This window comes from Panonychus citri, unplaced genomic scaffold (assembly GCF_014898815.1).
Source record: "Panonychus citri isolate SS breed McGregor unplaced genomic scaffold, ASM1489881v1 Contig00028, whole genome shotgun sequence".
Classification (NCBI taxonomy): Eukaryota; Metazoa; Arthropoda; class Arachnida; order Trombidiformes; family Tetranychidae; genus Panonychus; species Panonychus citri.
Window position 1 is genome coordinate 336,766 of NW_026515433.1, and position 12,788 is coordinate 349,553.

Below are 12,788 nucleotides of genomic sequence, written 5' to 3' on the forward strand. Positions count from 1 at the left end.
TCCGAGATCCGTTAATCCAGATCTTTGTTCTGATATTTTCTTTAATTGTCTTCCACTAATAAAAACTCTGGTGATCAAAGAAAAAAAAATTGATTATGATTTTCTCAATCAAGAGATTCAAGATAATCTCAAACTTAAAACGATTCCATCGATTTCCGGGTTAATGGTAATTAAGGCAATTTAAGTCAACATGAAGCTACCTGAATGATTAGATATTAATTCACATTCAACTGATTTAGACAAATTTTTTGTAATTTGGTTTGATTAATAACAATTTCTAATCAGTCAAATCGGTCAAGGTTAATGTTCAATTTGTTACGAATAATCAAAATTTGAATCGCGATTAATAAGCAATCAAGTTAATTGATGTCACTTCCTGAACTAATTAAACTAAATTGCTCTAGGATGTTTTCAGTTAATTTTTTAATCCCATAACTGGTTTGATTAATTGTTATTGTGATTAACAAAAGGGAAAAGTTAATTACGACTCGATTTACATAAATTTGTTGTTCTTTAGGAAAAACATTCAATTAAATTACGAGAGAATCAAACAATCAATCTAATTGAGATAAATGATCAATAGCAAAAATGATTAGCTATTAATTTTCAATAGAAATCAATTAAAACTAGAATATGAAAGTAAATCATTTGATCAAACAATTTGATCTCTACCCAATAATATGAATAGTTTTTAATTATTATCAATTATTGAATTACAGGTTTCTCGGTTTCATGATAATAAAATTGAAAATAAATAATAAACGAATGCAATTAAATTCAATCAGGTTACAATTGAAACTATACGATTTAAATGATGAATCGTTTTATTACTTAATTGTTGGAAAAAATCCGTTCTCATGGTTAATTTAACGACTTATTGATTGATTGAAATGGAAAAATTCAATTCTAATTATGACAAACTGATGATTATCCTATTTTGAGATCAACTTACCTTTTCAACTAATTGTGATCATCAGTTTGTCATTTACTGATTCTTTAATCTAAGTAATATCCTGGTAGCTGTCTCTTTTAATGGCTATACAATTAACTTAATCATCAATTGATCTTCAAGACCAAATTAACTATTCCAACAAAAGCGATTGCCTATTAATTGAAATGAATTCATGAGCAAACAATTTAATCACAACAGATTCAAACAAATTCTGACTGATTGCTGAATAAACTAAATCGAATTAATTTAAATACTTTTATCAAATATATTTGATCGCAATCATCTAATTATTTAGATCAACAGATTAACTTAAAATCATTTGACGAGAAAACGTCATGACAATTGCGTAAAAAAAGGTTAATGTTGTTTACAATTAAAAGAAATCAGCTGATTGCTGTTTGTTTATTATTCTTGTTACATGTTCACATTGTAATAGTAAATTCATTCAAGGGAAATGATTTTGTGTCAACATTTAATTGTTACAGATTGATAGTCGTATGATTAATTAATGATTAGTATTGTTGTGTTTTAGTTTGATTGAATTTTTCATCAATTGTTTTCTCATTCTGATAATCAATTATTTCATTTCAATCTATTTCTGTATTTCAACTCATCAAAATTCATCTTCATTCAACAGCAACAATCAGGGTAAGTTAAGTAAATGTGATTAGTTAATTATAGATTTTTGATAAACACAAATAAGGAAAAGTGAATGTAATTACTGTTGTTTACGGAAATAGCGATTAACTGCCATTGGTGAATTTAATCACTCACGAGTTGAACGTTGCTCGTTGTTTACTCATTGGAACATAAAGTCATGGGGATTGCTCATGACTTTCAGAATTTCTCTTTCAACTCAATGAAAATAGAATTTTTTGGGAATTGACATCCCCCTTTACTCTCTATTGGTGTAAGAGGAGTGGTTTCCGTTTGTAGTGAGGAGAGAGAGAGAAGAGAAAGAGAAGAGAAGAGGAAGATTGAGGGTGGAAAGAACAATCTGGAAGATCATTTCATCTTTCGGTTCCATGTATCAACCTTGTGTGTATTTCTCTTTGTCAATTCTCAGATTATCGCAATGAGATCAAGTGAACATCAATCTTAAACTTACAACAATCAAGGTTTTCGTAATTATCTAAATAAATCATTTCTAGAGTCTACTAATCAAAAGGGAATTTAAACAAAACAACAACAACCATCATCTCCATCATTTGACTGAAAGGTAATATTTATTTGAACTGAAAAATGAGGATACAGCTCGAGAGGTTGTAAAAACCTCTAGATAATCTTCAATGATTATCTCCCTGTCATTTTACAGTTAAAGATTGAAATTACAAGTATTGAATTTTTGGATATTATCTTCAATATGATTAAATAATATTAATAATAGTTTGGTTTTTGATGCCTTATGTAAATCTGATGAATCTGTTAAGTCCCAATTCCAGGTTACTGGTCCGATGATTTCTTCCAAATGGTCTGATGATGTTAATAGATGATGTAAGTAATTATCTCTTTGATCGCAACATGGGGTTCTCATATATTTGTTCATTGAGATTAATTTTTTGTTGAAATCTTTATTTAATTGAGTTCCACGTTGAATTAGGTAGTTACTTTGTGGGTAAAGTATTGAGTTTATCGATGTTAATTTTGCTTTTGATTCTTTGATGATGTTATTGATTTTAAATGTTATTCTTTCCTTTAATTGATTCCTTGTGATCCAAGTTGTTGTTTTTATTTGTCTACTATTGTTATTAAGTTTTGTTTTATTCCATTTTTTCCTGCAGAAAGTTGAATTTTCAATATTAATATTATTATTAATTATTGAAAGAATATCTTTTGATGAATTTGATTTCCCATCAATTGGTATCTCGGGAATTGTTATGTGTTTATATCCTTTGTTAATAAGTAATAATATTATTATTCTTGAGATTTTGATCTGTGATGATGTCCATTGCTCTTTTAGATGATTAAATTCAAATTCCCATGAATTTGTTTGTATTTTGATGAAGATGATATTGTCAATAGATTGATATTTGATGATGATGTCACATTTGCAGTCGATTGTTTCTCGGCTTTGTATTCTCGTTATTTGATCTAGATTGACTTTTTGTAAGATTTTCTCCGTTGGTAAGTTGAATTTGTCAATGAGTAATTTTTCATCACGTTCTTTGATCCATGTAAACAGATCATTTAGTATTGTTTCTGTGACTGTTTTCAGGTTAAACAGTGTTTTCATTCTCCATCTTCCTTCTCCTTTAATTCCTATTAATTTCATTAATAAATGATGAATTTTCTTCTGGATTTCATTGATGATTTTCGTCAGATCGTTATCCCAGCACCAACCAAAGCCAATTTTGTAGAATTTTGGAAGAATAATATTATTAATAATAATTCTCCGAATTTGAATTGGTAAAATTTTATGATTTGTTTTGATCTCTTAAATATTTCGTTGATTTCGTTGATTATTAACAATAGTTGCTTGTTTAGAATATTAATTTTAAACGGAATATTAATACTGATTCCAACTATTTTCATTTGTTTCGATATTGGCCATATTTCCGTCTTCTTTTCGTTTAATTTCAGATTGATTTTTTCCATTTCGTTCTTCGTTATGTTGATAACTTTTTTCATCTCTTTTTTCTCTGTGATTATGCAAATATCATCTGCGAAAGCCTTGATATTAATATTGGACTTATTAATATTATTAAGAGCTTCATCCAACGCGATGATGAATATTAATGGTCCTGATGATGAACCTTGAGGGACTGAGTTTGATTCTTTTTTATATAATATTTTTCTGTTCCAGTTTACTCGGAGCCAATGTTCTTTACAGAATGATTCAATTAGTGATCCTAATTGTTGATCGAGTTGATGAATTTTCGCGATTGCTGTTGTTGGATTAACCTCATCAAAGGCTTTACTCATGTCCAAGCTTAATATTATTTTGTTTGTTGGGTTGACCACAACTTCTTTGATTATATCCAAGAAGAAATTTTGTCGAGTTGTAAATCGTTGATATGCATATTGAAGATCAGATGATATCAGTTTCGGTAATAATATTTGGATTTTTTCCGATATTATTTTATCTATTATTTTAAGTAGATAATTTGGTGTTTTGACGAAGCGAACAGATCTTCCATCAGATTTTTTGACCATTCCAATTCCCATGATTTTCGCACAACTTGGTATCCATCCATTAGTTATTATCTCGTCTATTAATAATAATATTTTTTCTTTATTATTAATAAAGAACTTTTTAAATGATGTTGAGTTGAAATCGTCAGCATCTAAACTTGATTTCTTCATTTTCTTCACGAAGTGAATTATTTTCTCTTTTTCTTTTTCTCCTAATTTTGGGTAATTTCCTCTCGATGTTGGATCTTTATGAATTGGTTTATTTGACGTGAATTCATTTAGTTGTTGATTGATTGATTCACGATATTGGTTAATCGTTTTTGGGTCACTATTTTGGAGCATTGATTGTTTTGGTGTTATTAATTTATTATTAATTGCTGACCAGATCTTTTTCGGGTTTCCAATGATTCTTTTGTAGTCAATTGAGATTTGCTTTGATTTTCTTTTTGTAGTCCAATTTACCTTGATCCATGTACCATGTTTATTGGGAAAATTGATGATTTCTTTGCATCTTTGACCGATTTCTGAATTTTCTTTATTGATTTTCCATGAGTTTATTATTAATACTCTTTTTTGATTTATTCTTATTGACTCAACAAAAACTGTGGCGATTAGTAGGTGATGATCATTGGTGTGACGATTAATTATCTTTCCATGATAATTAGTGATTGAATTATTCACCAGAATCGCATCTATCCATGATTTACTTGTTTTTCCATTTATTGTTCTTTCAAAGGTTGGTTGATCTACTGATGGTTTAATTGTTGATTTTAGGTCACTTAGATCATTATTAATAATAATATTATTATTGTAATGAGGTTCCGGTGTCCATAGTTTGTGTTTAAAGTTGAAATCCCCGGTGATGACTGTTGGTTCTTTCAAGATGAATTGATTAATTTGACCCCAGTTGCTTCTACCTTTTTCCTGGTTGTGAGAGAATAATTGAGCCATGTAAACCCCAATTATTCTTAGTTGATATTTGTTTTCAGTTGATGCATCAATTATTACCATGTCACTTAATTTTGTTTCAATTTGGTTGATTGAAATATTGGATGAGAAGCAAATTAATACTCTATTATTAATAATAATATTATCAAGATTATTTTGACCAATCCAGCATGAATTTGGTTCGGTTATACATGTGATTGTTGATGTATGAGTTTTGGTGAATTGAATCATTTGTTGGGTGAGTTTCCTTGATCTATTCACATTGAATGATATGATTGTGAACAGTTTATATGATGGCCTGTATGAATATGCTCGCAAAGTTGACATTTTCTGTATGATGGTCGAACTTTAAATGTCGTTGTTAGATTGTTTGACTTAATTGTCCACTTTTTCTGTTGAAGATTTCGATGGAATAGATCACAATTTGATATTATTAATAATAATAATTGGGTGGTCAGTTTTTTAACTTGAAAGATGATTTCTTTTTGATTGAGATTTGTTAATATCTGTTTAAGATATTCAATTTGATGTTCATTCACCTTTGCTGAATAAATCCTCCAACCAATGATGATGAACTCAATATCAGGTTCTCTAATAGATATGAGTTTCTCCAAAGTACTAATCGGGGTTTTATCGGTAAGGTGAATTTGTTTCCTGTTACTACTGAAACCGGTTGTCTTAGTTATAAACTCTTCTGGTACCAATTTGTCTATGATGATATTTGATGATAGTAATTTAAATGCGATCACGATTTGTTTATCACTTTCTATCTTCGGATTTTCACAATCAACTTTGATATTATTAATAATATTAATAATTTGTTTGCACTTTTCACTTTCTTGTTGAATTAAATTTGGACTTTTAATCCAATTGTTAGTGATGAGGTTGAGGATGTGAGTCCAGTTAATTAGTTTGATTTTGAGATTAAGTAATTCACTTTCACTTGAATTATTTTGTAGGTGATTGATGATTTTAAGGCACTCAATGTAATTTGAAGAGGATATAAAATTATTATTAATTGCTGAATTTAACCAGGTAAACATTGTGAATTAAATTGTGATATAAATTGTAATTTGATTAGCTTTTATACAATTTAATCTAACAATAATAAGAATACTATGTGTCGCCATCTATGTACTTCGCTTTTAACTAATAGAAGAGAATTTGTTTTTTGTTCTATTCTTTTTTTCTAGTTTATTCTCTGCAGTTGTTTCTCGTTCTTTTCGTGTTTATTTTATTATTATTATTATTATTATTAGTTGTTTACTTTTCTTTCTCATTTTCAATCATGTCAATTCCTTTGGATCAATGTTCGGGGGTTGATTATCTTGATTTACTTTCTTGTGGTATTTGTGGTGGATTGGCAATTAGTCCCTTGAGCCATAATGGTGGAAACTCTCAACCTTTCTGTCAGCGTCTTTTTTGCTCTGTTTGTATTGCATCAGTTGTTAAGAATCCGATATATGTGAATCAGAGTCAATTTAGTGGAAAAATTATTCGAAAAAATAAAAAGGACCCGAAAAGTGTACCAGTTTCCAAGCCATATGGATTTATTGATTGTCCCATTGAGAATTGTTCAATCGATTTTCGTCAGCCATATTTCACTGAGCCTGGTTTGATCGACATGGTTATTTATTCAAAGGTGATTGTCGAGTGTAAGAATTGTACTGGGCATTTTGATGTTTATTCATTTTTGGCTCATCGATCAAGGTGTCAAGTTGGTGTTCCCATGGTTCACTCGGCGAATCGGGTTAATAATATTAGTAGTGTTGCTACCAATTTGGCCAATTATTCTGCGGTTAAGCAAGTTTCATACAATTCGCAATTTCGTGGTGTTTCCGTTAATGGCATTGGGTCTGGTTCTTTTATTATTAATAATAATATTAATATTCGTCTTCGTGCTCAGGGCCGAGGAAATGCTGATTTGGATTTTCCTTTAGATGCTACCGTTTCGGATGTTTTCCAAAAAATTGCTTCGGCTGGAAATTTTGATCCGGACGCTATTGATTTGATTAGCTTCCGCCATGTTGTTCTGAGTCAATTTTCAACTCTTAAAGGATTTATTGATTTTATCAGTCGTTCAGCTGATATTACATTGATTGATAAGCGCGCTCATTATGGTGATCCGAGGATGGATTTGTGTATTTCTGTTCTTGGAACTTATCCTCGTGATAAAAAGAGGTATCCAGAGGTTATCAATGAAGAGTAAAACCAATAATTGATTTCCTGATCTATCGGAAGAGTTTTCATATGTTGGAATTTTTGGTCGAGTTGGTTTTCCTTTCAAGTTGGACGTGATGTCGGTTTTGTTTATTTAGATTTGTTTTACCTGAGATTGAATTTTCAGAGTGGTAAGCGAGTTATTGATTTTCCTTTATCATCTTTATTATTATTATTATTAGTTAATTTTTGTTCAGAGAAAAGAAATTTGTAATTGAATTTAACAGAGTGGAAGACAAAATTGAACATTGATTTGAATGAATAGATAATTTTGAGATTGAATTAACTGAGTGGTAGAGAGTAAATGTGTAATTATTATTATTATTATTATTATTATTATTTGAGATCATTATGAATTTAACGGAAAGTTTTTGTAATTGAATTTTTGGAAAGGAAAAGAAGAATTAAACCATGATAAATTCGTAATTATAATTTGTCTTATTTGTCTCAATTTGTACTTTTTTAGAGTAATCTTCACATTCAAACGTGAAAGGTTTGTGCCCGTGTTTACCACAGGTACCACATTTGATTACTTTATCTTCTTTTGAACACACTTTATGATATCCAGCGCAAATTTTGCAAATGTGTTGATTATTACATTTGCCAGTTTTATGTTTATTTATTGACAAACATCGATGGCATAAGATTAAATCAAAATGATCAATTACCTTCATCGACTTTGTCGCCAAATTTACATAACCATTGTTTTCTTGAATGTTTGATCTGATTCCCGGTGATATTTGTAATGTAATATCCATCCGTTTACCATAATTATTAATATTAATAATTTGTGTGTTATCCTTGGTCATATCTTTGTTATATTTGATTATTTCATCCAGAATGTAATCTTCATTGTTGATTGTTGATGGAAAGTTAAACATTTTGATTTTTGGCGATTTCGGCCTTTTGATATCAATAATAATCTTGGGGAAGTGGCTTTGTATTTGTTGGATATTTGTTTGTAGATCTGTTTCATTGAAACAAATCATTTTTATTCCATTACCATGATGATAGATTCCTTTGAATAGTTGGAAGTTAATTTGTCCATCTTTTCGTAGTTGATTAATTTCTTCCATCAGTTTTTCACCATTGATTTCTTTATGATTGATAAATACCGTTGGATCCATCATTTTGTTGTTCCATTTTATCCATTTATCATTGACTGTTTTTTGTTTCTTAATATTATTATTAAATACTAATTCATCATTTTTCCTTTTTTTCATCGGTTGGGTTATTACTAATTCACCATTTGTAAATTGATCTGCAATTTCTAGGAAATCAGGTAGATAATGTTGATCTGATTGATTATCGTCAGTAGTTGGATTTTCTTGGATTGTCGATGGGTTTACATTGTTGTCGATTTGTTGATTATTTAGTAAATATTCCTCAATGGTGATTTGTTCAATGTTGATTTCATCATTATTGATTATTGGATTGTATAAGTCATTTGTCTGAATTTGGTTGAGTTGATTGTCAATATTATTATTATTATTAATATTATCTGTTGAGCTTTGTAGCCAATTGGTTTGATCATTGGTTGATTTGTTCCAGTTGATGGGGTCAAAATTGATTTGATTGATTTCATTTTCCATGATTTTTATATTTTTAAGTCTTGTGTCTCCAATAGATAGACTTTTCCTTAAATCGTTGTTATTGATTAGGGTTGATAGATTTTCTTTAAATTCAGTTTGTTGCTCAAAATTCAGTTTTTTATAATGTTCTGGGATATTTTTGATTCCCTTAATTGTTGTCCAGAAAATAATCCATTTTTCATCAGGTTTAGTTTTCTGGGAAAGTTTGATAAATTTTCTCATTAGAGTCAGTTTGATAATTTGTTAACTCATGGTAGAGTTTCAGTCTTATTATTCTTTTAATATTAGTAATTTACTTACTTCGTTTTGTTGATTGTTCTTCTTCTTTGGGTTGATTGATTTGTTATTCATGATATTAAGGTGTAGATGATTAGAGATGAATTAATTAGGCTGATTCAATTATTAATATTAATAGTAACACTTAAAGTAAAGTAGATTAAACATTAACACATAATAATTTTAACTGTTCTCACATGAAAAAGGAAAAGGAAATGCTGGTCACGTTTTTACCTGTGTTCTATGAGCATGTACCAATGCAAGGTTGATGTTCACTCCCCAAACAAATAACAACTAATGTAAACGTCTCATGATCAAGTAATTCGTATGTTATGGTTTAGATTATGATTATTTCTCATCACCAGTTTATCCTCAAGTGAGCGAGTGATCAAAGAGAGAGAGAGAAAGAGAAAGTGTTAACAAGTCTAATTGATGATCTTTCATTGATTAAGATAACGCGACTTATTAATGTTCTGCTTCTTGTTTTCTTTCATTATTTTTCAGATATTCGAATGAAAGTTGATTTGTTAATTGAACAACCAGTTAATTCTTTTTAAGGACAACTTGTTCTCAAATCTAAACAATCTTATTGTTAATTCTCCTCCTTTTGATGGTCAAACCTCTTTTCGCTGTCAACAATTATCTTCCCTCTTGTTACTGTGCGTCTTGTCTCATTGTTTACATCGCTCTTCAATTCAATTCACTCAACCAGGTAAGTTTGATGTTTTTTTCACCATTTTTATGTTCTCTTGGTGAACAAATTTATAATTTATACTCTTTATTGTTCTATTTTTAATTCCCGATTGCAATTTAACAGGCTATTAACGAGTTATACCTATTGTGTCATTTTAAATTATAATCACCATCATGTTACATGAGAAAGGTATGTAAACAAATTCTCTCTATTCTTACCTGTCGATTCAAGTAGATTTACCTTCAAATCTCTCTCCCTCTCCCTGAGATATTCAGTGAGATTCTAATTGTTGTATTTCCATTTTTATTTTGTAGAATCAACGGAGCATCACAATTGTTTCAAAGAAAAATCTATTACCTTTGGTGAAACCAACAGTTTCCGCAAGAAGAGTATCGCTCGTTTGAAAGAACTTCAAGAAAAAGTGAAAACGGAAGTGAAACAAATCGAAATGATCAGTAAAAAGGCCAAAGCCGGAATTCATTGTAATGATGAGTTTATCTATGAAAAGTCACGACAAATGAACGGCGGTTGGGTTTTATCGAGTCGACAGATGCAATTCCTTTCCAAATATCCTTATATCTACTGTGCTACTGCGGGATCCATTCTTGAGATGCTTTGTCTCCAAAGGTAATTAATTGTTCCGTTAAATGTTGAGACAATCAGTCGAATGGAAAAGATTAGAGATCATCAAATATACTCAATTTCTATTCACCATTTTGTGATCCAGTTTATGGATATTTTCAAAGATACGAAAAGCAAATAATTGCTTGTGCGTCATCACTTTGGATCGATTTTTTCTTATCCATCTGTCTTTTCAATCGATTTAATATTCTGACTAAATAATCGTCATTTTTGTTTACCTTTCTACAGATTTTGGACCAACCTCGCTCGTTTTATTCCGAAATTTGTTGCTCCTTCTTTGATCACCTTCACTGGTCTTGCGATTAACATTTTCTGCTCACTTAACGTAATTTATCTCGCACCAACTCTCAAAGAAGAAGTTCCTTCGTGGGCATTTCTACTCTGTGCTATTGGTACTTTTCTTTACCAAACTTTAGACGCGCTTGATGGTAAACAATCGGCCAAAGTGCAAAACACTCAAATCGAAGAGTTGACTGACCATGGATGCGACGCTGTCTCAACCATATTCGTTACCATCGCAACTGCGATCGCCTTCCAGTTAGGTATCATCCAAATCTATTATTTTTATTCTCCATGGTGACATTTGTTGCATTTTTCTCAACTCACTGGCTCGATCATGTTACTCATTGTATGGTATTTAAGAAGTGAGTACAATTACTATTCCCCATCAATGTCTCAAATTACTTGTAACCAAGGTATTATCACTCGGGAGTCACAAGTCTCCTCACGAAGAAAGTTAATTAAATCACTTCTTAATCCGTTGCTAAGTTCCCCTCATAATCAATTTGTATTTATAATCAATTTATTCCCTTTTATTTTGATAGAATTGACGTGAGTGAAGCTCAATGGGCAATGATTATCACTCATGGACTAACTGCTTATGGAGGCCAAAAGATTTGGCGATATTCAATTTTCTCAATATTCAATGTGGATATAACTGTTACTCATGTGATGGCTCTTTTAACTCTCGTATCTTTAATGAATGTCATTTACGACAATTTAAATATGTCTGTTCTAGGAAAGAAAACTCCACTGGAAGAATCCGGTGTTAATATCCCTCGGCGAACAAGTCACTCGATCTACAATCCACTTTACCCTCTAGGGCTTTTGTTGTTCCTCTCCTGGTTTAATTATGTCTCTGGTCTATTCACATTGAATTCGACTGCTTTCATTATGGTCTATGGATTCGCATTTGCAAAACTTGTCATAGCTTTGGTAATGGCCAATGTTTCTCGTGGGGAAATGGACAAATGGGACTCGAGTCTTGTAGCTCCTCTTTTATTGACAATCAATCAATCGCTGATTGGACTTATCCATCCCTACACTGCTCTTCTTTGTGCTTTGGTCTATTCGATGATGGATTTTGCTCGTTACTTTACTTATGCATGTTGGGATCTAACCAGTGCTCTTGATTGTTACATTTTATCAATCAAATATCCGGTTGGTCATGAAAAATGGCGAGGAGGCAACGAAGGATTTTATATCAATGGACTGAATAACGAGGATGTTAAAAGGTCATGGAAAAAATTCGAAGAGACTGAGAAAGATGGACTCATGAAGGATCTCTTCTGTTATGAGTAATTTGAAAGGAATCGTGACAAATCTCAACCATGGATCAAATTTTGAAGAAATTGAATTGTTAAAGAAGATCAATTTTCTTTATTTTCACTCGAATCTTAATTTGTTCTTATTGAATTTATAGTCGTTTTCTGTTGAATTTTACTATTTTAATTTTTTGTCTAATGGACACGACAAACCGAATGTAAGTCCGTTCGGACTTTGGACAAAAATCTGTTGGAAAACCAATGACGATGATGATTTTAAATCATCTTTAATTTTGTGATATCTGAGAAACTATGGAAAGTTTCAATTGCTCTGAGACAAACAAACTTTCAACCTTTGGATGTGAAAACCAAGATTATCCCCACAAGAGGCATAAAAAAGACAATTTTCCAACGTCGATCAGAAAAAAAGACATTTATGACTGATTGTTACAATTTGATCATCTCAAATTAGTTGAATCGATATGTAAAAATATAATTTTCACTTAATTTTGACAATTAACCGATAACTTTACGTTATCAGTGTTAATCTACCAAAGAAACACAAACATATTAATCTAACACTCGAAGCCTTTGTTCAAGCTAAAAAAGAGGATAAAATGTATAGTTGATTGATTAGCTTGAAAGAAACTCAATTCTAATTTATTTTACCTCAAATTCAGGTCATGAATGAAAATTAAATGTTATTTGTGGTCCATTGTAATTTTTTCTAGTAGTTAATTTGAATAAAAGCTGCCGTTGTTAATTACACTTAACTGAAAGTTTTCACG

At 30.6% G+C, this 12,788-nt stretch overlaps 2 protein-coding genes across 2 annotated transcripts; one reads left to right on the forward strand and one right to left on the reverse strand.

Annotated features, from left to right (window-relative positions):
• Nucleotides 1-1,388: 1,388 nt before the first annotated feature.
• On the forward strand, nt 1,389-12,773 carry LOC128397155 (cholinephosphotransferase 1-like). Its single transcript, XM_053357837.1, is given in 8 exon segments — nt 1,389-1,600; nt 2,019-2,171; nt 9,625-9,832; nt 9,938-10,003; nt 10,129-10,441; nt 10,685-10,995; nt 10,998-11,100; nt 11,281-12,773. Coding segments are annotated over 5 exon segments (1,500 nt in total). The 5' UTR covers nt 1,389-1,600; nt 2,019-2,171; nt 9,625-9,832; nt 9,938-9,987; the 3' UTR covers nt 12,038-12,773.
• LOC128397156 (metacaspase-2-like) lies at nt 7,657-9,633 on the reverse strand. Its single transcript, XM_053357838.1, has 2 exons — nt 9,145-9,633; nt 7,657-9,039 (listed from the first exon to the last, which is right to left on the reverse strand). The coding sequence occupies exons 1-2, from the start codon at nt 9,193-9,195 to the stop codon at nt 7,657-7,659; spliced, it is 1,434 nt and encodes a 477-aa protein (XP_053213813.1). The 5' UTR covers nt 9,196-9,633.
• Nucleotides 12,774-12,788: the final 15 nt, after the last annotated feature.

What these genes read in the sequence shown, in the direction of transcription:
- LOC128397156 (XM_053357838.1), bottom strand. Translation starts at nt 9,195, where the DNA reads ATGAATAACAAATCAATCAACCCAAAGAAGAAGAACAATCAACAAAAC. An exon ending in AGAACAATCAACAAAACGAA is followed by an intron (nt 9,040 to 9,144) that starts GTAAGTAAATTA and finishes AAACTTTCCCAG; the next exon opens with AAAACTAAACCTGATGAAAA.